At 53.2% G+C, this 24,707-nt stretch overlaps 1 protein-coding gene across 2 annotated transcripts; it reads right to left on the reverse strand.

Moving 5' to 3' along the window:
• Nucleotides 1–956: 956 nt before the first annotated feature.
• Nucleotides 957–22,873, reverse strand: LOC114097702 (probable hydrolase PNKD). 2 transcript variants are annotated; one of them, XM_027941664.2, is made up of 9 exons: nt 22,628–22,873; nt 7,151–7,266; nt 6,911–7,023; nt 6,162–6,220; nt 5,449–5,541; nt 4,986–5,149; nt 4,038–4,124; nt 3,152–3,267; nt 957–2,926 (listed from the first exon to the last, which is right to left on the reverse strand). In XM_027941664.2, the coding sequence occupies exons 1-9, from the start codon at nt 22,786–22,788 to the stop codon at nt 2,753–2,755; spliced, it is 1,083 nt and encodes a 360-aa protein (XP_027797465.2). In that variant the 5' UTR covers nt 22,789–22,873; the 3' UTR covers nt 957–2,752. The 2 variants fall into 2 exon arrangements, with proteins under 2 accessions (XP_027797465.2, XP_071475720.1); XM_071619619.1 differs by lacking the exon at nt 22,628–22,873 and adding an exon at nt 12,143–12,462.
• Between the last annotated feature and the right edge of the window lie 1,834 nt (nt 22,874–24,707).

A 24,707-nucleotide genomic window follows, 5' to 3' on the forward strand; every position in this document is an offset into this window, starting at 1 on the left:
CCTGGGGTGAGGGATCCTAAGAGGGGGCTGAACTATGACCAGGGGGGAATCTGTGCTCTAGGCTGGCCAAGAACGTGTGTCACTAAGCCAGTGCTTCCTGTCTTCATTCCTACCTTCAGTCTGGCCATAGCCAAGTTTCACTTTTTCTTTGTGTTTTCCCATTTCAATAAATATCTACAATCAAATTAGTGTCACTTGTCAAAAGTAAATATTGGCCCCAAAGAGAAATACAAAGATGATGTTAAAGTTTAATTAGAGACAGGTACTCAATTAAGGCGTGGAGCTGGAGTCTGGATCTTTCTTTTCACAGCGGTGTAAAGACAGGCTAGAGCCAGGTGTGGTGGTTCACTCCTGTAATCCCAGCAACTCAGGAGGCTGAGGCAGGAGGATTTCAAGTTGGAGACCAGCCTCTACAATTTAGCGAGGCCCTGTGGTTCAGTGGTTAAGCACCTCTGGGTTCAATCCCTGGTACAAAAAAAAAAAAGGCTGTGCCCTTGAAGTGCTGTGACCATGTGTAGTCACGCCACCCCACCCCCCCTGCCCTGTGGTCCACCTCTGCATCTCAGGGTTTGGAAAACACTGAAGTAAGCAAATGATAAACCCTGAACAAATGCATACGGGTTGTGGAAAGAATACATTTAGGGTCCCACTCCTTTTTTTTTGTTTGTTTAATTAAAACATTTTTCCTAGTTGTAGATGGACAGCATGCCTTTATTTTATTTGTTTATTTTTATGTGATGCTAAACATTGAGCCCAGTGCCATTCACGTGCTAGGCAAGTGTTCTGCCACTGAGCTACAGCCCCAGCACTAGGGTGCCATTTCTGACCAAAGTTTTTCAAAGGTAGCAACCCCAAGTTATAGGACCTGGAACTGAGTCGGGAAAATGGTTAGAAAGTTCTCTGCTGTCTTCACTCACACAGCAGTAAAGACAAGTCATTGAGTAGTCAGACCTTAGTTAAATCATTCATTCATTCAACATTTATTGAGCGCCTACTGTTGTGCCAGGCACCGTGCTAGGCGCAGAAATACAGAGATGCATAAGATACAGTCCATGCCCTTAAGGATTCACAGTCTAGAAGGGGAGACAAACGTGTAAACAAGTAAAATAGGGTATGATAAGTGCTGAGAGAGAGAGAGAGAGAGAGAGAGAGAGAGAGAGAAGCATTTACAAAGTGCAGAGGTAGCCTGGGGAGGAGGAGCATGGGTGCCTTGGGGGGGGGGAGGGCTCTGGGGGAGATGAACAGGTGTTTGCCAGGCAGCTGAGGCAGGGGAGCGGGGGAAGGCATTCCGGTTCAAAGAAACAGCGTGAGCGAAGGCACAGAGGCATGAAACTGTGTCTCGGGCGCAGACTGCTAACCAGTCTGGTGGTATTGCTAGAGTTGTTCCAGGGGCTGTGGCTGCAGAGGGCAGGGAGGCCCGATGGGGAGGGGAAAGAGAGGGTAGGGGGCATCTCAAGGTCTTGAGCGGTGAGGAGAGCCCGAGGCAAGGCTTTGACACTTGAAGAGAAGGCTCCTGGCTGACCCCAGGTACGCCTGCTGGAGGACCACAGGGTGCCTCTCTAGGCCCCAAAGGGACCTGGACCCGAGACTAGAGGAGAAGCAGAGCTAGAGGAGGGGGGAGCAGAGGGTGAGGGCCCAGCCCAGGGCCCTGGAGGCCTCCACGGCTCCCACACTTCTGCATTCTGCTGCAGAGCCCTCCTCCCTGCCAGGGAGGGGCCAAGGGGCCAGTGGGAATCACGGGAATGGAAGTTCTTGGCAAACTGCCAAGATGAATGTCAGGGCCCCAAACCAAATCCTTACGAATTCAAAAGAGGAGAGGGGTTGAGGATACAGCAAGGGAGATTAAGTTAGATAGAAGAAGGCAGGCAGAAATTCCCAAGAGCAAGGGCCAAAAGGAGGGAACTGCACTGGTCAGAGGCAGACTGTGGCTCTCTCTCCTCTGGGAAGCCCTTGGGGCCCACGGCAGGGGCAGAGGCCAGCAGACAGGCCCAGGCCAGATATGTAGGGAGCTGTGGCTGGCCAGGCGGTCAGGCTCTGCATCTCAGCATCCGGGGTCTCCTCAGCCTAAGGCAGAGGTTTCCTTGGCAACCGGGACCCTCCTGCTTCTAGGCTGCCGGGGGCCCACGGAGGCTGAGATTAGAGACAGACTTCCAGGCCCTTGGGGTTCTGGAATGGCTCTGTCTGCAAAGGCCTTGGCAAGGGAGGGTGGGTGAGAGGCTGGGAGGAGGGGCAGAGGCCTAGTGACCCAGAGCAGGTAGCCTTGCAGTGACCACTTTCCCAAGGCACCATACCTGACACCATTTTACTGGGAAGAGTCTGTCCCTCAATCTTGATGGGGCAAAGGCAGAAGATGGACTTAGCCTGGCCATGGTTCCTGCCGCCCTAGTCTGGGGCTACAGTGAAAGCCAGGCCTCCTGGGGAAGGGGCTGACAGTAGCCTCCACATTTCCCTGCTGGCCCAGGAGTGCAGGAACAGAGAGGGACCTCCTAGTAAGCAGGGTCTGGAGATGTTCCCACGTCCTTCCTTTCTTGTCACCCTTGATGACCAGCCTCACTCTGTGGGGTCTCCCAGCCTTTGGCCACTCTTGATCTCATCACCTTGCCCTTCCCCTCCCCGCGACCAGTGGGGAGGGGACGATGCCCACTGGGGGCGCAGGTGGAGGTGGTGGTGGTAGCCATGAGGAGGACAGTGATGTGCAGGTGACGGGCAGCCTCCCCACTGCAGGGAGGCTGGCTGGGGTGGACTGGGGGCATCACTTGCTCTTGTGCATGTCCTTTAGCCTTCGGAGCTCCTCCAGGAGCTGGGCCCGGGAGCAGCCCTCGTCTGCTGTGGGGCCCGGGCCTGGCCCCAGAGCCTCCTGCAGTGCCAGGCAGTGGGTCCTCAGGAATGGGTTGTAGGAGCGCTCCTCTCCCAGGGTGGACGGGCACTGTAGGGTGAGAGGCACCAGGCTGGATGGACAGAGGCTGGAAAAGGGACCCAACAAAGGAGGGCTGCCCCAGCCCCCACCCATCCTGGGGTCCAAGAGTTCTGACTGGACAGGCCAGAGCTCTGCGGAGGTGTCCCCAGCCCCGTCTCAGTATCAGGCTCAGGATGGGCTGAGTGCCCACGCCGTCCCCTGGGCTGCCGTCCCAAGGGCTCCCGAGCTCCGCACCGTGCTCCTGCGCTCCATCCGCTGTCTCTGCACCCACTGCATCTTCCTCTCCCGGGCCAGGTTCTCGGGCTCCACCACGCCAGCGAAGCCCAGGTTCTCCTCTGCATACTCGTGACCTGGCAGAGCCATGAGGCATGAGGCAGATCAGTGGTGTGGCCAGAAAAAGTCCTCCCTGTCCCCAGGCCTATGGTTACCCAACAACCAGGGAGGAAGGCGGGGCTTCCAGGAAACCCACCCGCGGGGCCTGCTTTCCCAGCTGTGGGCACAAGTCAGTCAGGAGCAAGAGGCAGAGGCTGGGGGGCAGTGAGACACACACCACTAGGCTTGGAGCTGGGAGGACACTCTGCCACTGCCCAGCATGTAACCTCAGTCAATGAGCCAGAGTTTTCTAGTTTGGCAAATAGAGAAAACACTAATGCCACAGGGCACCGATGTCACCATTGGGGTCCCAGTGCCTAGAACAGAGCTTGGTTCATGTCAGGTGCACATTAAGTACCGTCAAATGAATGAATCTATGTTCTGAGAATTAATACTTGTGAATGTTTTCATAAAAATACAAGGCAATGGATACATGCGGGATGCGTTTACTAACTTTTCTGGACTCTGGCTATGAACAATTAGACATCTCCTTGAAATGCTCTGGGTCCTGCAGGGCTCCCAAGGCCAAGGGCTGGCTGGTGGGGATGGCGGTGTGACAAGCAGAACCTTAAGGAGCCAGGACTGCACTCCTGAAGAAGGGAGGCGGAGCCTGCCCCACCCCTGGACGCAGAACCCTTTGTCCCTGGGCCAGAAGCTGGGTTGGCTCCAGCTCCAGGGGACTGAAGGGGTGGAGCACCCTGGTGCCAGGACCAGTGTGGGGCTAGAGAGAAGGGGAAAGGTGCCTCACCAGGCCACAGGAGGGTGTCATCGCCCAGCCCCAGCACAGTGTCCAGCGAGCTCAGCATGGTCTCTGCGGTACCCTCAAAGGTCCGTCCTGGTGGGGTCAAGGGCACAGGATGACACAGGATATGGTACTTGAAGAGGGCTGGGGACCAACTTGGAAGCTCTGGCCAGCCACCAGTCCTTCAGCCATGCCCCTCCCACCCACCTCCAGGAATTTAGCTCCCTCTTCCCACTGAGAACTGGGCCTGTCAGTCACCCTGCCCAAGGCCAGGCTCCATGCACACAGTGGCATCTGGAGGGAGGGGGCTGCAGAACCTTCAGGTTGGCCTCCCTCCTGAGGCCAAAGCTGGGGAGGTGGGGGGCTGCTCTTTTCCATGGGGGGCTTCTTTGCCTGGCTGCCCTTTGGGACTCTGCAGCCTAAGACATGGGATTGCCACCTGTCTATAGATCTCCCCTCACTTAGGGGTCCTCAGCTTTCCACAACCTAATCCCTCTAGTCACTGTTCAGAGAGCCAGGCCCCACCCAGTGACAATAAGTGCCCCTTGAGGTCTTTGCTCAGGTGCAGGATCTTCTCTTCTGTCCATCCCCTGTGGAAGGCCTGTCCATCCCCCATGGAAAGTCTGGAGGATATAAAAAACAACTGGGTGCCAGGTGCAATGGTGCTTGTAAGTAATCCTAGCGACTAGGGAGGCTGAAGCAGGAGGGTGATAAGTTCAAGGCCAGCCAAGGCAACTTAGGCAGACCCTGTCTCAAAATAAAAAGGGCTGGGGATATAGCTCAGTGGCAAAGTGCCCATGGGTACCAGTACCAAGAAAAAACAAACCAAAAAAATTGCGTGACACAAAAGCAACATACACGTTGTGACCAATACTTTCATGTGTGACATGGACTACAGCTGTCCTGTCTCTGTCCCAACTTCTCTCCACTCTCTCCTCTTTCAGGGAAACTCACCACAGCCAGAGAGGAAGAGCAGGTCCCCTGAGAAGAGGCAGGAGGGTCCCTTGTAGGGCTCCCCATCCAGCAGGTAGACCAGATGGCCTTGTGTGTGGCCAGGAGTGGCCAGGGCCCGGATCTGGAGCCGTCCCACACTGACCACATCTTGATGACACAAAGGACTGGAGGCAAAGCAATGGGGAGAGAGGGAACTAGAGCTGATTCTCACTCCCTCCACAGGCCCAGGGGTCTGGGCGATTTGCAGGGGGTGGGCTTCCATGTCAGGGAAAAAGCACCTAGTGCCCAGGGTCAGATCCAAACCTTTCCCCTTCCTCTTTTGGGGGCCATAGCTGGGCTAGCTGGAGGGCAGGGAGTGCCAATCCTTACCTGGGCTTGGATCTGCTAAGAGCCAGCAAGGATGCCAACAAAGATCTAGCTAATGCCCTCTGCCAGGCCCTCCCAACCTGGGCCAGGGACTTACTGGGTGAGGTAGGGGATGCCGTCCTGAGGGCTCCCGTACACCCGACAGTCCCGGTGCCGACGGCTGAGGTCACGGTTCCCTCCACTGTGGTCCCTGTAGGACAGTAGAGATGGGCAGCCAACTGTCCCTGGGCCTCCTTTTTATCCAAAGCATCCCCAGGCCTTTGTTCAAGCTGTTTTCCTGTCCAGAATGTCACTGCCACTCCCACCGTCCCCGCTACCTGGCACCCCCCACCCCCAAAGAGCTCAGCCTGGCCAATGCTGACTGACCTTTCTGGCTCCTCTCAGCTCCAGTAATCATCCTCGAATTCTCACAAGTAGATCTGGTCACAGCCTGCCTAGTGCCTCCCATCCCCTACGCCCTGTGCCACCTGCCACTTAAATGTTCATAACCATTGGTCCTTTATGCAGTGTATTCCCCTACTAGACTTGTTTGCTTTGATGGAAGAGATCACAAGGTTTGCTGGTGCCCAGTCACATACCTACTCCATGGCCTCAGAATGGAGGATGAGAGACTGTCCTGCCTTTTAAGATGGTGGTGGGAGAGCAGCCCCTTAACTCCACCCCTGCTGTGCTGGGTAACTGTGCTGACTTTCTGCCACCAGCTCTGGTCCTCTCTGGGCCCAGTTCTGACCCACACCCCTGCAGTGGGGCAAGGGTGGGCTAGGGAAGACTGTCTGCACCCAGACCCCCAGAGTCCCCCCAGCCCCTTACCAGTGCTTGTGGGTGCAGAGAATGGCAACCAAGGTAACTCCCTCCTTTTCAATGGAAGCCTGGGGAAGAGGAGGCACTGAGTCGGGGGAGCAGGACGCAGAGGGGGACAAGCTGAGAGGCCAGGGTGTGGGTGCTGAGGAGAGGAGAGCGGGACAGGAAACGGGGAGAGAATGGGGGGGCTGAGAAAGGGGGGAATGAGTGGTCCCAGCCCGGGGGGGGGGCACTGGAAGAGGGCGGAGGGTGGGCACGGGGAGGGGAGAAGGGAGAGCGAGCTCTAGCAGGGACACGCAGGCACGTACACACAGAGAAACCGGGAAAGGGAGGGAGACCCCAGGACTGACAGAGAGGCCAGAGGGTAGTGGGGGAGTGAGGGGCAAAGAGTGAGAGACAGCTTGGAAACTGACTAGACCCACAGCCCTGGGCCAGCACCGGTCTGCCCCCCTCCCCCCAGTCCTGCCCCACTCCCCCCAGTCCTGACCACTCCTTCCAGTCTGCCCCCCTCCCCCAGTCCTGCCCCCTTTCCCCCCCAGTCCTGCGCCCCTTCCCCCCCAGTCCTGCCCCCTCCTTCCAGTCCTGCCAGGGCACCGGCCCTCCCCCATGCTGTGGAGGTCAGTGCTCTCAGGCTGCACACACACCTCCACATGGAGGGGTCGCACATCGCAGGTGGAGGGACCAGGGTCATCCCTTTCTAGCAAGGGAAGAAGTCGACCTCCAAGGGCGACCCCAAGTGCTCCCTGCGTCCGCCTCACCTGCACAGCTCGAGGGTCTGAGGGGTCCACAGCCACAGCCAGCCCGGCCTGGGTGTCTATGATGAGGTAGCTGTAGTTGTCCGAGAGGACGGGGATGGGAAGCACCTTCACTCCTGGGGGCACACACAGACAGAGATAGGCTGTGGGTGGGGAGCCCAGTAGTTCCGGGGAGTGAAGGGGAGGGTGCAGGGAGTGTGTCCCCACCCCTGAGGATGCCGGCCAGGGGCAGCCGGAGCTCACCGTTGAAGAGGCGGGGCTGGGTTTTGGAGTGGCCTTTGGGGTAGCGATTCCGGGCCCTGCGCAGCTGCTGTCTGTAGAAGAGGTACCCCAGCCAGGTGCGGGTGTACAGGCTGTACCTGGAGGGCGGATGGCAGGGGTCAGCCCTGACTCCCCAGGGTCCCCTTGTCATGCCTGCCGCCCCACAGCTCGGCTCCTCAGCTAGGCGATTCCATCAGCACACATTGCTGGCCTACTGTGTGCCCTGTCAGCACTCGGGGTAAGAGGGAGCATGGGACAGACACCAGGAGCTTGCAGCCACCAGGGGGACTGCGGGTTGAATCTACAGCTGACCCCCAACTAAGTGGGGGAGAGGAGTTAGGAGGTGGCCTTGAGGGAGGACAAGCAGCTCAGGAGGAGCGGGGCTGGTGGAGCCAGGCAGGCATGGCAATCCCCCCAGGACCTGTGAAGGGGCAGATCCCCGGGCCCAACCCCAGTTTCCACCTTCAGAAGGTCTGCGCTGAGACCCAGAAACTTCCATGTTGTTGCTGGTCCGGCAACAACTTTGAGACACACTGGGGCAGAGGAAACAGAGGCCCAGAGGCAGCAGACAGCAGGGCTTGTTTGGGGAAACTAGAAAGTTCTATTTGATTGCTCGGTAGTGGAAGCATCCAGAGGTGAGGCCGGATGACCCAATCCCCATCATCATTCCAAGCCGTCCTGGGCTCATTGGGAAAAGGCCACAGAGAGGACCATGGTGACAGTCTTCCAAACACAAAATGTCAGGATACAGAGGTGGCTTCACAGGTGTGTGGCCTATGCAGTTAGGAGGGCCCATTCTAAGACAGGCTCCATTCAATTTAATGCTCTGCTGTTACCATCTTGAAATTATTTTTTTGGGGGGGAGGGTACCGGGTATTGAACCCAGGGGTGCTTAACCACTGAGCCACATCCCCAGTCCTTTTTATATTTTATTTAGAGACAGGGTCTCACTAAATTGCTTAGGGCCTTGCTAAGTTGCTGAGGTTGGCTTTGAATTCATGATCCTCCTGCTTTAGCCTCCTGAGTCACTAAGATTACAGGTATGTGCCACAGCTCTTGGCACATCTTGAAATTATTAATAAATTTATCTTTGAACTTGCATCTTGTGAGTAGAGTCTGAGGCGACAATGGAGCATGCACCTGAGCAGAGGAGGAACACACGGTGGTATGAATAGGCTCCATTCCACTCTACCACACACATACTGTATTAGAAATGCTCGTGAGCACAGAATTCTGGGGGATCCCTACGCATGGAAATTCAAGAAGACCCGGAGTGACCACAGGTAAGTGCACATCTGTGACTGAGGGCTAGGGATGCTGGCTGACCCCAGAGGTCAAGCTATCAGTGAAACTAGGATTTGTTTCAAATGCACAGACAACTGTGTTCCAAGGAACGTGAATGACCAAAGAACCCTCCAGCAACCTCTCCTACTTTGTGACTTCCTAACTCATCAGTGCATTTATGATGCAGATGATGACAGAGAAGGGGAGAGAAAGATGAGATGACCAATCTGTCCTCTTTCATTCAGTCCTTCCTTAATTTTCAGTAAGTTGTTAGTACTGGTAGAAATAATAATTTAAAAGTTATCAAAAATGAAGTGTTTCTTTTCTTTTATGATCATACTTTTGACTTGTCATTGATTTGGGTAATACTGGAGATTGAACGCAGGGATACTTTATCTCTGAGCTACACTCCAGATCTTTTTTAAAAAAATTTTTGAGATGGGACCTTGCTAAGTTGTTGAGTCTAGGCCCTAAGCAACTTAAACTTGGGATGCTCCTGCCTCAGCCTCCTGATTCCCTGGAATTACAGGTGTGTGCCACCATGCCTGGCTCTACATTTTAGTACCTTTAATGCCACTTTGTCCCTGCTTTTTAAACAAGAGGATCAAGATTTCACTTTAGGCTAGGTTTACAAATTATGTAGCCAGTTCTTTCAGGGAAGGGAAACTTTTAAGTTGGCTGGGGATGGGGTCAGGGGCAGTCTGCATGGGGCTGTATGTCAATCTAGTCAGAAAACAGGAAGGCGCTCTGGCTGTTGAAGCCTGAGGCAGAAGAGTGAGTCAGGATGGAGGACAGACCCCAAACCTCTCCAGGATTTCTGGTGTGTGTTGTGGGGGGCACACTGAGCGGGACAGCCTCTCTTCAGGCCCCCAGAGAAGAACTAGCTGATTTGTCTGCAGTTTGGCAGAAGCAAGCAGGCCTCCATGACAATTTGGAAATAATGGTTCAGCTGAAGTTTAATCAGTATCCTCCCTGCCCCCCACACCCCTGCACTTGGGTCGACTGGTAATTGGTACACTGAGGGGGCTTTGTGGTCTTTTATGGGTCATAAGGCCATTTTAAAAAATAAGTCCTTTATTTTGGCTTTATTTCTGAGTCAGTTTCAGCCGTTCATGCTTCTGTGTCTTCAGCAATATTTATTGAGCCCTGGCTATTGGCCAGGCAGACCCTGTGTGCACAGGGTGCAGGGCAAAGTCACCGCCCAGGGCAAAGTCACCAGCCACTTGAAGCTTATGTTCTGGCAGGAGAAACAGGACAGTCAACAAGTAAAGATGATAAACTAAAACCAGGGAAAGGATCACGGAGGAACTGCCACGTTAGACACACTTTCCTAAAGAAGTTAGGCCTCTCTGAGGAGGGGATGCGTCAAGAAGTCCGGGGTAGGCTGTGCAGTCTGCGGGCACTCAGGAGCAGAGGAAGGGGAAGTGCAACCAGCCCCTCCGGCCACCCGCTGCTGGGGACAGGCTATTCTTTCTGTGTTGTGCTGCTAAAATAGCTGAGTGAGCACAACAGAAAACAGATGGCAGGAATTAATTATAAACAGCACATGGAGGTTTGTTTTTTTTTTTTTTTTTTTAGAAAAAATGAGAAAATATTGTGTACATCTCCATTGAAAAGGCACTGAGTCGTTGAGAGTGGCTCTCAGTGAAAATACCAGTGGATCCTTAATAGATTTTGTTTGTGTTTTTGTGGTTACCGTTGTTTTGTGGTACCAGGGACAGAACCTGGGGGTGCTCTACCACTGAATGACTAATCCAGTACCACCTCCACCCTTTTTAAAAATTTGAGACAGGGTCTCCCTAAGTTGCCCAGGCTGGTCTCGAACTTGTGATCCTCCTGCCACAGTCTCCTGAATCTCTGGGATTGCAGGGGTGCAGCCCGGCACCTGGCTGGATTTTCTTCCTATCTGGTAGTGAACATGAAATACTTTTGGAGAGAGCCAGAGAGCCAGAGTAAGTGAGAAACTCTAAAAGAATCCTGTGGTTCAGAAATAAGATCCTCCCCAAACAAAAATTAAAAACAAAACCAAAAACTTTATTGTTGAATACTCAGATTGGTTTTACTTTCCTTTTTTAATCAACCAGCATAAAAATTACTACTTGAAAACACAAATACAAAAGATAGAAAATGGACTTAAAAATAAATGAAAAATAAAGCCAGGGGTGATAGTGCATGCCTGTAACCCCCAGGAACTGGGGAGGCTGAGGCAGGAGGAGGCCAGCCTGGGCAACTCAGTGAGAGACCCTGTTGCAAAATAAAATAAAGGGCTGAGGGGGTTGTGGTAGAGCACATGTATCACCTGGTTTCAATCCCCACTACAGAGAGAGAGAGAGAGAGAGAGAGAGAGAGAGAGAGAGAGAGACACGAGGGGAGAGAACGGGGGGGGAGGCAAAGAAAGAAAGAAATATATAAACTGAAAGATATATTAAGAAATAAAAAAGACACATTAAGGTTGCCAAAGTGTCCCTCTGATCACTTGAATACTCTTGGAGAGGGTAGAGGATAGGAGATTGAAGCGAGTGGGAGACACAGGTGTCAGCCATTTCTACCATCCTGAGAAGAGGGCAACCTTCTTCTTCATTCTCTCAACAAATTTACCCAGGCGTGGCAGTGTATGTGTGTGTGTGTGTGCGCACACACACGCACGCTGGAGAGAGGTGGTGAGTGGACAGATGTGGCTGCTGCCCCTCTCTGCTAGAGCAGGAACTGGAGGGTTGAACTGTCCCTGAAGGTCCCAAGCTGGAGGAAGGGTGAGCTCAGGTGGCTGTCAGCTGCCTGAGGACAGGCCCCACAGTGGCCTGCAGCCGGAGGTTGTGCAGGACCCTGCAGGTGCCGAGCCTGAGGGAATGGGAAAGAAGGAGGGCACAGCCTCCGTGCTTCCTCCTGGGCAGGTCCCTTGCCTGCGCTGCCCTCTCCTCCCTCAAGAAGCCTTCCCTGGCCCTCAGCCTCCCTCGCTCACCGAGGCTCAACACACAGACAACACTGAGAGCTCTAGCACAGGAGAGCAGTCTACACCTGGGCGCTGTGGGGGGCAGTCAGCCAAGTACCTGGGAAGGAGCAAATTTGCATAGCCTGCGAGTATCTCCTCCACAAGATTCTAATTAGTCAGCAGGGGAGAAACCTGGCTGACTCCACCTGAAACCAAGATCAAAGTTAACCTCAGGCCTGGGGGTGTAGCTCAAGGGCAGAGCATTTGCCTACATAGGTAAGGCCCTGGGTTCCATCTCCGGCCCTGCAAAGAAAAAAAAAAAAAAAAAAAAACCACAGCAGTCACAGTATACAGATATACAGACATCATTTGCTTCTCAATATGATGCCAAGGAGGGCATGACTTCTCTTTGCGGTACTCATGCCAAAAATACATAGCCATAATTTATTCATAAGAAAACCTCAGACAAACGTGTCAACATCATGACAGACAGACTGAAAACTAGGAGACTAAATGCTACTCAGGAAGCTGGATTGAATTCTAGACCAGAAAAAAGAATATTAGGGAGTCAGTTGGCAGAATTTGAATAAGTTCTGAGAGTAATTAACAATCTTGTGTTGATGCTAATTTGTTGGTTTTGATAATTGTACGGTGATTATGAAAGATGTTGGGCAAGGGGTATATAGGAATTCTTTGTGCTATTTTGACAATTCTGAAATTATTTCAAAATGAAAAGTTAAAAAGTTCAATGAGACAAGCACCTTTCCTCTGTACCCGACACCACCTTGCGCCATGTTGAGGCCTGTTCTGTCTTCGTTTTCTCCCTACACCAGCTCTGTGCCCTTGGCAGGCTGTGGGTCTTGTAGATAAGGTTCCTCATCCACAGAATGGCAAGCCACACTTGGGACTGCGAAGAGACTAAGTGGCATAGAGCAAGATAACAGGCAAGGCTCCGTCAGGGTGGGAGGGGTTGAGCAACTGCCACTTCCTTCCTAAATTCAGCCACACAGCTGCTAGCACAGGGTCGTCTGCTGGGAGGGACTGAGAAATGTCCTTCCCTGCCTTATTGGATGCTTACATGCGGGCTTTGGTTTTGTGGCCCAACAAAGAGCAAGACTATGAGGCAGGGACCATGTACTAAGGGACTGGGGAAACCAGGTCCCTCTCTTTTGCTTGTTTGACTCAGCAAACAGTTACTGCACTGTGGGACACAGAGGGGAGAGCAGAAGACAAGATCCATGGCTCTGGCCTCCGGGAGCTTGTGCAGTAGTGACAGGAAGAGCCACAGAGGCCAAACCAGAAAATGCACACGTCAGCAAAGTATCGGTTAATTCGAGCTGAGGAAGGAGGAGAGGGACCTAAGGGAAGAGGCCTGACTGTGGGCAGGGTGGCCAGGGAAGACCTCTTCTCTCAGAGGTGATAAGGAAGCTGGAAATTGAGAGTTGGACCCTGCAGTGGGCACTGTTCTGGGCAGCGTGGTATCAAGGCCTGGGCAGGAGAGAGTATATGGTATGCTCTAGGAGTTTCTGGGGGGCTTCAGTCTCTCGGCAGGGCTGGGAGGACAGAGATCTGAGAGGCAGGCAGAGGTCAGGCCATGGTTGGAGAGGAGTTGCTGCCAGGTTAAGGCAGAGAAGCCATGGTCTGACTTCCCTTTCTGAGCCCTCCCTGGCTTGCTGCACCTGCAGGCAGCGACAGTGGGTGATCAGAGATGCTGAGTCATCCAGATGGGGGTGACTCAGGGCCTGAACCAGAGCTGGCTCAGGGGGAGGGGCGGCCCTGTTGTGAGCCCTGAGATCTGTGTCTCCTGATCTGTTTAATGACAGCCTTGCACTCCCAGAGTGGGAAGGTGGAAACTCCCCAAATGCCCATCAGCAAATATATAAACAAGTGTGACATACTCACTGGAAACCTACACGGCCAGCAAAACAAACCATCTAGCATAACGGGTCTCCACACGTTCAAGGCTCGACATATACCATTAAGCTAAAAGAGGGGTTGCTGAGAAGACAGCTGACGACATTTATTAAAAATGCCAACCCATGCAGAAACCACAGAGCTACCATTTTGGGATACAGATGTAGGTGGTAAAGTAAGCAGGGCGACAGGGGCTATCGAAGTCCAGCCGGGTTTATTTCTTAAACTGGGGGACGGACAGAGGCTTGCTCTAGTGTCTAGCCTTTTTTGAATGAGGGACTAACTCTTTAAAATCTCAAAACCACCCCATGGCTCCCTGCCTTTGCTCTGGCAGCCCCGCCCCTGTCCCTGCCTGCCATGCCCTCCTGCTCACCCTCAGGGCCTTCTCTATTAACTGTGTTTCAGGCTCTGCTCACACCTGTCTCCTCAGACAAGTGGCCCTTGATGAGGCCAGCAGAAAACCTCTTGTCTCTGCTCCATTTGGGGCGTGCGGCCCTCCCACACCCCCCTGGGTCCTTGAGGCAGAGGCCATGCCTATGGCTTCCACCCAGGCGCCCTGGTCAGTGCCCGGCCCAGGGTGGGCAGACTCCCACCTGCACCTCCTGTGGCTTCTCAGGGATCCTGGCAATCCTGCTGGATCTCCCAGCTCAGCCCTTGGCATCAGTAACGTTTAGCTGGTGAGTAGGCGAGGCCAGGAGAGGGCCTGGCCTGTGGATGGTGCCGTGACAGAGGCCAAAAAGTAGATCCCAAGGGACACCAGGCTGCTGGATCCCGGGAAGCCCAGGGGAGGCGTCTTGCCCAATTAAGTCCTCTCCACCCGTCTCCCCCTCCTCCCACCTGCTTCCCATGTCCCTCCCTCTCCCTGCTGCCTCCACAGACCTGGGTGAGCAGGGTGCTCTGCCAAGCAGGTCAGCCAGACCCAAGGGCAGGGGTGGGGTTTGTGTCACTGGGACACAAAATCCCAACCTCCTCTGCCGTGTGGTCTGCAGCCAGGGCCTCCAGGCCAGGAAGGGGAAGGAGGAAGCTGGAGTCTGCAGCCGGGCTCCCCCAGCCCCTGTTCTGCCCAGCTCAGGTCACAGGTCCCCTCTGGAGCTCATTGCCTCGCCTTTAATAACAATTAGCAGCTTTCTTGCCTCCGCCTGTGGGCACACCCTGAGTCACGTGCTTCCCACCCCTGACCTCAGGCAGGTCACCCTCAAAACAGGACTGAGGCAGGTACTGTGGTCCTCCCATTTTACAGATGAGGAAATGGAGCCCAGAGAGGGGAAAGGGGCTCGCTTGATACCACATAATGACTGCAGGCAGAGGTTCATTCCTGGCATCTTGATTGGGAGTCCACTCGGGCACTCAATTCCTCCCCAAACCCCAAATGAGGGGGTAGGATGAGAAGAGTGGTTCTGAACTATTTCAGGGCCACTCCAATTCCTCTGAGGGCCTTTCCTGAGAAAAATGATATGTCAGGGTGGTTACAGTGACCTGGACACACAGGGCAGAATTTGGCCTCTGGGACCTCCAGAGCTTGGACAGCACTCTGAATCCTTTCTCTGGGCTAACCTGCTACCCAGGCAGCGTTCTGCACACAACTGCAGAGGAACAGGGACCCCAGGGGTCTCAGGATAAGACCCTGACCCAGGACTTATGAAGGGCCCTTCTGAATCCAGGCTCTGGGATTCCTGATCCTGGACGGCTGGCAGGGCTGATGGTTCTGTGGGTCCCACTGTGAGCCAGATAGAGGAGAGAATTTAGGAAAAAAGGAACAAAGCCCAGTGGAGAAAATGTGGTGGTGGAGGAGTCCCTGAGAAGAAGCTATGTATGGCCTGTGGCCCACCCCACCCGACGTGGCTGCAATGCCGCTTTTATTCTACAGTGTTCGGATCCATCCCGGGGTCTTGTGCAAGAGCTCTGCCACTGAGCCCCATCCTAGACCCTGGCCCCTGATTTCTTTCTTTCTTTTTTTCCCCCTTGTACCAGGGATTGACTCCAAGTGTGCTTAACTACTGAGCCACATCCTCAAGCATTTTTATTTATTTATTTATTTATTTTTGAGACAGGATCTTACTAAGTTGCTTAGGGCCCCACTAGGTCGTTAAGACCTTGTTGTTTTTTCTTTCTTTGTTTTGGTACCAGGGATTGAATGCAGGGGCACTTAACCACTGAGCCCCATCCCCAGCCCTATTTTGTATTTTATATAGACACAGGGTCTCACTGAGTTGCTTAGCACCTCGCTTTTGCTAAAGCTGCTTTGAACTAGCAATCCTCCTACCTCAGCCTTCCGAATTGCTGGGGTTACAGGGGTGCCCCACCAAGCTCAGCTGGCCTCTGGTTTCTTGAGTCATTACCAGGTACATAGCTTCTGTTCTTCTATTGCTGGATGCAAAAGGCAAGACTCACTCACTCCCCAGCCTCAGCTTCCCTTTTTGTTAATCTGAGTGTCCCCATAAATTGCACATAACTCACAAGGTGACATTGACAACCCTGGGAACCAGAGGTGGGTTCATACTCTGCCACGGTTTCCCAAGTAGGGTCAGCAAGCTGAGATCCAGGACAGAGCTTCTCAAAGGAAGGCCCTGGCCAACTGCACCTGAATGATCTGGGGTGCAGGCTAAACAGGAAGGTTGTCTGAGCTGCACAGTGGTGAACACCTACAATCCCAGCGACTCAAGAGGCTGAAGCAGGAGGATCGCAAGTAGGAGGCAGCCTGGGCAACTTAGCAAGACCCTGTATCCAAATGCAATAAAGGGCTGGGAACATAGCTCTGAAGGAGAGCGTTTCTGAGCTCAATCCCCAGTTCTGGAGAGAGAGAGAGAGAGAGAGAGAGAGAGAGAGAGAGAGAGAGAGAGACTCTGATTTTTCTCTATTTCTCTTGTCCCTCCTCCTTTCTTGAATTCTGATTCAGCAGTTCTGCCCGGAACTACCCACCATCACCTCACTTAAAACAAAAGTTTCCTAATTGGTCCTCTGGGACCCAGGTGGGAGACAAAAAAAAATCACTCCGCAGAGAGGGCAGGGCTGAAGCAGGGAGCAGTGGCCCTGGGTGAACTGCAGCTGCCCAGCGGCCTCCCTACAGAGCACCAGCCCTGCAGTATCAGGTCACAGACACCTCCTGACCTCACTGAGCCAAAGCATGGCCTCTGGTGTCCGAGGCTGAGCTTCCAGCCTATGGGATGCTGTGTGGGACAGCTGGGGACAGTGAGTCAGAGCCCTCCTACCCCTCCCTCTGGAACACAGAAAACACACAATGGAACTCTTCTTCTTCCTCCTCCTCCCTCAGGCCCTTGTGCCATCTGGGCATCAGCCTCGGATGGCAAAGGCCAGGAGGGGATGAGCATAAAGGGGTCTGTACCCAACAGAATGACCTGAAAAGTCCCTACTGCCAGGGTGTCCCCCCCCCCCACCGTACTTTTTTTTTTTTTTTGTAAGGAGTTTGAACCCTGGGGCACTCAACCACTGAGCCACATTTCCCAGCCCTTTGTTTTTTGTATTTTATTTTGAGACAGGGTCTCACTGAGTTGCTTAGGGCCTCACTAAATTGCTGAGGCTGGCTTTAAACTTACTATCCTCCTGCTTCAGCCTCCTGAGCCGCTGGGATTACAGACATGCGCCGCCAAACCCAGCCCCTCCAGTACTTTCTAAGTGGCTCCTGGCCTTAGTGGGTCCCTGATTCCACTGTGACCCAACAACTAAGCCCAGGCTGGTGAGGCCTCGGGTCAAGGGTGCTTCTGGCCAGGACCCAGCTTGCCCAAGCTTTGCATGTGACCAGGGACAGGGCTTTCTTTTCTTCCTTCCTTCTTTCCTTTCTCTCCTTCCTTCCTTGGGATTGAACCCAGGGGAGATCTACCATTGAGCTACATCCACACTCCCTTTTGGTTTTTATTCTAGACAGAGTCTCATTAAGTTGCTGAGGCCTCTCTTAAGTTGCAGAGGCTGGGCCTGAACTTCTGATCCTCTTGCCTTAGCCTCCTGAGTCACTGGGATTACAGGCATGTGCTGTCATGCCTAGCTTGCAACAGGACACTCTTAATGACACTGAACTTGGAATGGCAGGCCAGGATTGCAGCTCAGTAGTAGAGCATTTGCCTAGCACATGTGAGGCACTGGGTTTGATCCTCAGCACCACATTTAAAAAAAAAAAAAAAAATTTAGAAAAATATATATTAAAAAAAAAAAAAAAACTTGAAATGGCCATCTGAGTGCTGAGGGACCTGGAGGGCCACCGGGACACAGGGCTCTGTTGGAGTCAGGGCCTGTTCAGAGGTCTCTTTGCAATAGACAGCAGCTCCCTGTTTTTAGCTTTCTCAAAACTCAGGAACAAGAACCTGAGCCGGCTAAGGATGCCTAGGGGGTGAGGTTCTCCTGAAGCTGCCAGATTGCCTGGGTGGGGGTGTCACTTCTCTGCCCAGAGAGGACCATGCATACGGGGTCAAAGCACAGGACTGCATTTCCTGCCATCCTGGGACAGCTCTTCCTTAGACTTTGCAGCCCTCTCCAGAGGACAGTCATCTTTCACAGAAGGGGAAGGAGTGGCGCTCAGGGCTCTTAGACCTGACAGGAGGCACAGTAAGAGCTGGAGGACCCTCCACTGAGCCTCGTGCTGGCTGGGGGCCTGGGCCAGTCTCCTTGCCTGTACTCCTAGGCCACTTGCCCAGCCGGGGCTCTGGGTTTTGTTTGTTTGGGCGTGGGGTGGGTTTACTTTGGCCTTCCCCCTTCTCTTCCTCATCCTGACCCTAGGCTCTCTTGATTCAACCATTCCCTGAGCCAGGCCTGTGGGAACTAGAGTCGACCCCAGGACGGGCAAGAAGGTGCACTGAATCTGTAAGAGGAAAGAGGGTGGCAGGGTCCAGTATGGAGGCAGAGATGAATTTGGACTGAGGAGGCTGGGCTGGCGCCCTGGAGGAGATGGCACCTGGGCCAAGCCAGTTTGTAAATTCAGAAACATCTAACAAGGGCCAACATGAGCCAGGCGTTTCTCTGAAGGCTGGGACACGGTAGTGAAGAAAGTTTCTTTCCTTGTGTGGCCATATTCTGGTTGGAGGAGAAAAACAATAAACAAATAGACAAGTCAATGTATAGCATGTCAAGTGGGGACAGGTCCTGTAGAGACTGAAGCAGGGCAGAGAGAATGGAGTGTGCAGAGGCGGGACATTGCTGTTTACATGTCGGGTAAAAAGGGGCAGAGAATATTGAAGTCATTCTTTTTTTTTTTTTTTTTTGTACTGGGGATTGAACCCAGGGGTGCCACATCCCCAACTCTTTTTATTTTTTATTTTTCTATTTTGAGATAGGTTCTCACTAAATTGCTTGGGGCCTCACTAAGTTGCTGAAGCTGGTCTCAAACTTGAGATCCTCCTGCCTCAGCCTCCCAAACTGCTGTGTTTACAGGTGCACACCACTGCACCTGGCTGTCATTCTTTGAATGGACTCGTTCTTTGTAAGAGAGACTGAAGGCTGAAGGGTCTGAGCAAAGGAACAGCATGCTTCCAACTTAAATCAGAACAGTTTCATTCTAGTCGCCACACTGAGGACACTGAGGGGCTGGAGGGCAGAGACAGCAATGGGAGGCCAGGTGCAAGGAGAAGCAGGGTGGGGAGAAGTTCAAATTTTGATGCATTGTGAAGACAAATCTTGGATGATGCAATAAAACTTGACCCACAGAGATGCAGGGGAGGACAGAAGTACTGACAGGTCAGACAGGAGTACAGGAAGAGTCCTGGGGAAGGGGACTTGGGCAGGTCTGGGGTTGGATGCTGAGGGCTACAAAGACCTGGGTGGAGGTTAGCAGCTGTGCTCTGTGGTTTGGGAACGGGACACCTGCTGGGCAGTAGGGGAGGGTGTGCCATAGGGAGAGCAGGGAAGCCAAGGGGCTGCCATGGTCTAGGTGGCAGGTGACTTCTCCAGGTCCCAAAGGCCTGAAGAAAGGAAAAGAACCCTCTCCCCCTCCTGCTTCCTGGCAGGCTGTTGCAGACGGCCCAGCGCCTTGCCTTCAGCTGGCTTTTATTCAGGCCATGAGCAGAGCAGGGTAGATGGTCCTTCACTCCCATCAGGACTCCTGCCACCCTCAGCATCAAGACAATGGGCCCCACTGGCCATGATAAAGGGCTTCCTCTTATAGAAGTGGTGCAAGTAAGGTTCACCCTGGGGATGGCTGGTTTTATTCAGGTGTGTGGGGGGTGGCCAAGAAGGATCCCTGATGCACAGGAATGAGGGGGCGAGGGGCTTGGCCAGCTAGGGTTGTCCACTCCCAAAGGCTGTTGCTATCTACCATCAACTCTGCAGGCCACTGCATGAGCCTCGCCTGTGCCCCACTGACCTCCCTCAGCAGACAGAGGCTCTCCTCAGGGCCTTGTTCTGCAAAATCCTCTCAGCTATCCCCAAGAAGGCAAAGGGGCAAGAGGGAAACTGTGGCATGAAGCAGGGGCACACATGCAAGAGTCCCCTCCTTCCGATTCCAGCTCCTGGGGTGCCCCTCCCCGCACCAGTTTGGATATCTGTTTGCATTTGTTCACGTGCACCTTTCCCCCACCCGGGAGCACTGAGGCCACATCCTGCTCCTGTCTGTGATCCTAGTCTCTGCCCAGGGCAGTGAGGTGTTAACGAATGGAGGGATGTGGCCCTTCCCAGCGGGTGGTAGGTAGACAGAAGTGGAAGACACTAGTGGAGGGATATAAGGAAGCTCCAGAAGGAGCTGGTCACGCCAGGTACCCTCCCTCCTGCCCATCCCAGGCTACAGCAATTACCCACATTTCCTGAGGACCTACTCTGAGCCAGGCCCTGGGCACCTACACGTGAAATTCCATTTCATCTTCAGAGAAGCCCTATGAGGCAGGCACTCTCGCCATCCCCATTTTACAGATGCAAACGGCACAGAAAGGTTGTCTGTCCAAGGTCACATGGCCACTGCACAACAAAACCAGGATTCAAGAGCTGATTTGTCTGGTGACATGCTGTGTGCTTAGCTACTGTATACCCTCCTAGCCCCCACAGAGCCCCAAATGCATGTGTCTAACCTCAGTTTTGCCTACCTCAACTGTGCCCAGTTATTCCCATTCCAAAAGACCAGTGATTGTGTTTGAGGAAAGCCTTTTATAAAGTTGACAAATGCCACTTCTGTATCATTATTAATGATATAAACAGCCTCTTTCCCGGCCATTGTTTAGGATTTCCCAGGGTCTACTTTCCAGCACCCCACCCAATCCTCCATTTGTGGCCCTCCCAGCCAGGTGCCCATGTGCTTTCCCCTCCCTCCCCATCCTTCCTGTGGGCCTGGAGGCGCCCACAGCACCAACTACTACGCCTACACATTCTCGGTGGGTTTCCTGCTAGGCTCGCCTCTCCAGCAGCCATTGGTCTGCCCCCCAGGGGACTGGACCAATTGTTTCTCAGACCTCAGAGCATAGGGTCTGGAATTCTGACTCCAGGCACACCCTTCTGCTCTGCCAATTTGGGAAGTTAATTCCAGGCAATCTTGAAATCCAGACAAAGGAAAGCCCATAGAAATAATGAATTCTGAAGAAGATCTCTGAGAACTTGAAGTTCAGGAATTTGGAAATTTCTGGATCTCAAGTTCTAGGCATACCCAAAACCTCACATTTTGATAGAACGATCTTGGACATTCTGATCTCAGCAATTTTAATTCTAGTTCCTCATGGACATTCCTATTTTCCATTTCCCTGGGCCATTTGTATGATAAACTTTTTTTTTTTTTTTTTTTTTTTTGTACTGGGGATTGAACCCAGGACAATCTACCACTGAGTTATATCCCCAACCCTTTTCATTTTTAAATTTGAGACAGGGCCTTGTTAAGTTGCTGAGACTGGCCTTGAACTTGTGATTCTCCTACCTCAGCCTCCTGAGTTGTTGGGATCACAGGTGAGCACCACTGAACTCAACCAAATTTACCAAGTTTGGAAGCTGGAAATAGATTTCAAACTCTCTTCTCAAAGATAGCTGTCAAATTCCCAGAAATTTTTTAAAATACATTTTTTTAAAAAATTTTGTTCCAAAGGATGCAGCTCAGTGGTAGAGGACATGCTTAGCATACATGAGGCCCTGTGCTCAATCCCCAGCACCAAAACCAAAACCAAAACCAAAACACCCCTCATAAATATTAAGATATTAATATATTCAAAATGTCATTATTTTAATGCTATCTGCAATGGGAAATAGCATTAAAATAATGAGCAATGGCAACTTGGTTGGAGCATTACCTACAAAGTGATCAATGTTTGGGATAATGGCAACACAAGTATCCCAAAAGTCATGTACAAGATTTCCTTCATCCCCAGTATTCTTTTTCGTCCCACTAGGCCTTTCTATTTCTATTTCTCTGAATGCTAGTGAATGCCTAGGCCTGAAGCCTGGGGAGGGAATCTGGGGAGGTGGGGGAGGAGGGATGAATTGCACAATGCCTTCTCTGAACCTCAGGAAATTCCCAGGACTTGGCCTTCTCAGCAACCTGGCCTTTAGCCAGGGCTCCCACAATTCTCATCCCCCAAAATCACTGTCCTTAAACTGGGGCTTGAGTTTCTGCCCCATGGTCCCACTGGAAGTAGGGGGCCAGGGAGCCCTCAGAAGCCTGTGTTTTTCTGGCTCCTTCCCCTGTCTCCCTGTCTCTGGGCAGACAGCACTGGTCACTGCTCTTGCCTTGATCAGGGAAAGCAGGGCAGGGGGAGGGGAGGGAAGGGTATGCTGGGGACAGAGCCACTGGAGGTCAATGAGCCTTCAACAATCAGGCTGTTAGTCCAGTCAGATTTCTCAGCCAGCCGGGGGGCCTCCAGGGTCCGGGGTAGGAGAAAAGGGACAGATTGATCTGTATGGTTGGGACTCCTGCTTGGGACAAAAGAACCTATCTGGAATGGTGGGGAGTTGGGTGATGGGGCAGGGATACATGTAGGGAGGGGCGGTTTCAGTGCCAGTTATTTGGTCTGGGGCTTTCCTTCTCTCTTGCACCTGCCAGCTGAGCCAACGTCTCCTGCCCTCCAATGACAAATCCCGTCTCCCGGCCCGAGGCCCCTGCAAGATCCCCACTTCCCAGCTCCCTGGTCTCCAGCTTCTTATCTGGAGCATTTTCCCAGCTGCCCTCTCACACCGGCTCCCTGGCTCCCTCGACCTCCTCAGCCGGTCCCAATTCTCTAGCCCTCCAACTCCTGTCCTTCCTCAGTCGCTGCAAACTCATAGGCTTCTCCATCCCATTTCCCGATCCCTCCGCTCTTACCCCGGGACCCTCTAGCCCAAGCGCGGTCCTAATCCCCAAGCACCCCAGTCCCGCCTCCACGTCCCCTCTCCCAGCGCTCCCGCCTTCCCGAACCCGCATCGGCCCAAGCCCGGGCACTAACCCGATTCGGAAGAGCAGCCGCTGGCTGCGCGTCATGAGCAGGCCGCGGAGGCCCCGCCGCACCCGGCAGCTGCGGGGACTCAGGAGCAGAAGTACGGCGAGGAGCAGCAGCCCGCAGCCGGCCGCCCACAGCCCAGGCGCAGGCCAGCCGGCCCAGACCATGCTAGGGGCCGGCGCCGGCGGCCTCCGGGGGCGTGGCTGGGCGTTGCTAGGCGACGGCCGAGCCCCGGCCCCACGCGGGGAAGCTGCGGGATGGGGGCCGGGCTCCGGGCGCGCGGGCTTCGGGGCGCTCGGGGCGTTGCGGCGCCGCCCAGTCCCTGGCTCGCATTCGGACCCGCCCCCTCGCCAGCCTCGGCCGGGCGCACGCGGAGAAGGCCACCCGGCTGGAGGCGACCGGCTCTGCCCCTCGCTGGCCCGCCAGGAGGCCCGACCCAAACGAGGTTCGCACCTGCGCTAATCTGGGTCTACAGTCGCCTGAATCCTTTGAAGTAAAAGAAGCCCGCAGCCCGTGCCTGCTTCTTCCCCATCCAGGGGACCTTGGGAGAGGCTCTGGAGTGGTCTTTCTAGCAAGAAGCCCTAAAGAGACTTTTTGAGGTGGAAGGAACCTGGAAGTTTATCTGAGTCAGTTGCTGTTCACTCAGTTTATTCATTCACTAAATTACTTTTCTAGCTCCTCCTAAATGCCAGGCACTGCGCCAGCATCTGAGGATGAAGGGTCAAAGATACCCAGCCTGTGTTCCTGGAATCTAGAATCTACAATCTACAATCTAGAATCTAGTGAGGAGACAAACCAAGTTAGCAAACAATTATATGTATATACTTCACACACACACACACACACACACACACACGCATGATGACAAACTGTGGTGCTATAGAGGAAGCAAAAAGTGGGGACAATTACATGGAGCGCAGAGAGGACTAATTTAGATGGGGAGGGCCCCCTGAGGAGATGGCATTTCACCATGTCAGTAGGATAAGAGGCCGCCCAGGCTCAGGCTGAATGACTTGATCAAGGTTATGCAGTGAGGTGGGGCAGAGCCAGGTCTAGGACCAAGGCATCCTCCCTCCCATGCCCCATGGGATTTCCACATTACTACCCTCCACCCCTTACTGCTGCCTTCCTGAAAGTGTTCCAGAAGTCCTTATGGCTGGGATAGAAGTGGATGCAAGAGGGCAAGGGAGGTGAAATCTACAAATTTAGGCACACAGGAGTCAGGGCTGGGCTCCTCTGGATCCAGCCTTGCCCTGGCGCAGTACAGGAAGGAAAGGAAATGCTGCAAGCAGTCAAGCTCACCAGGGCTCCCTCTGGGAGATGGTGTGGAGGGAAGCAGGTGAGGCAATGCTCTTGTTTTCTTCCCTGCTTCCTGTGCTCTGGTCTAAGACCAGATAACCTGACCCCCACATCATACATTTTCTCTTTCCTCTGAAAAACAAGGATTAGATTTTTGGATCTAAAGGTGGCAGCTGCACTGTGCGGAGTGTATAACTGTAGGATCATTGTGTACAAAGTACCCTCCTTTTCCTACTTCTACCCAAAAAGCCAAGGGATGGGTGAAATTTTCCCCAAATGCAATTGCAATATGTATATACTTAACACACACACGCATCATGGAGCTTGTTTTACATGGATACATCTTGAGGGACAGTGCCTATGACCCACACCCATCTTGTTCCTTGCCTGCAGTTCAACTTCTCAGTGCCTGGCACAGAAAGGGCAGGTGCAACAGAGGAGGCCTGGGGGAGAGGAAGACTGATAAACTAATTTGCAGAAAGCTCTTCCAGGATGGTGGAGTTTGTGTCTCTACATGCAAAGTGAAGAATTTTTACTTTTTACAAGGTGTATTATAAACACAGCTTGCTCCAGGTGAGGCTGTGCCAGGCAAGCATTATCTTGAGAAATTATAACATACTCCTTGTGATCAGAAACAGGAAAATGCAGGCTCAAGTATGAGCCTGCGAAAAACAGACAACTGGATCCTAAATCTCAAGCCATATGCTCACATTAAGACTAGAGATAACAAATCCAAGATGCATTTTGTGAAATACAAGGAGTGAAGGCAAGGCTGAGGATAAAGAGG

The sequence above is a fragment of the Marmota flaviventris genome, chromosome 11 (assembly GCF_047511675.1).
Source record: "Marmota flaviventris isolate mMarFla1 chromosome 11, mMarFla1.hap1, whole genome shotgun sequence".
Classification (NCBI taxonomy): Eukaryota; Metazoa; Chordata; class Mammalia; order Rodentia; family Sciuridae; genus Marmota; species Marmota flaviventris.

Coding starts and splice junctions, on each gene's coding strand:
- LOC114097702 (XM_027941664.2), bottom strand. CDS start 22,788: ATGGTCTGGGCCGGCTGGCCTGCGCCTGGGCTGTGGGCGGCCGGCTGC. Junction 5,542..6,161: donor CTCTGCACCCACAAGCACTG/GTAAGGGGCTGG, acceptor ACTGTCCTACAG/GGACCACAGTGGAGGGAACC. Junction 4,125..4,985: donor GCTCTTCCTCTCTGGCTGTG/GTGAGTTTCCCT, acceptor TGACCCCACCAG/GACGGACCTTTGAGGGTACC.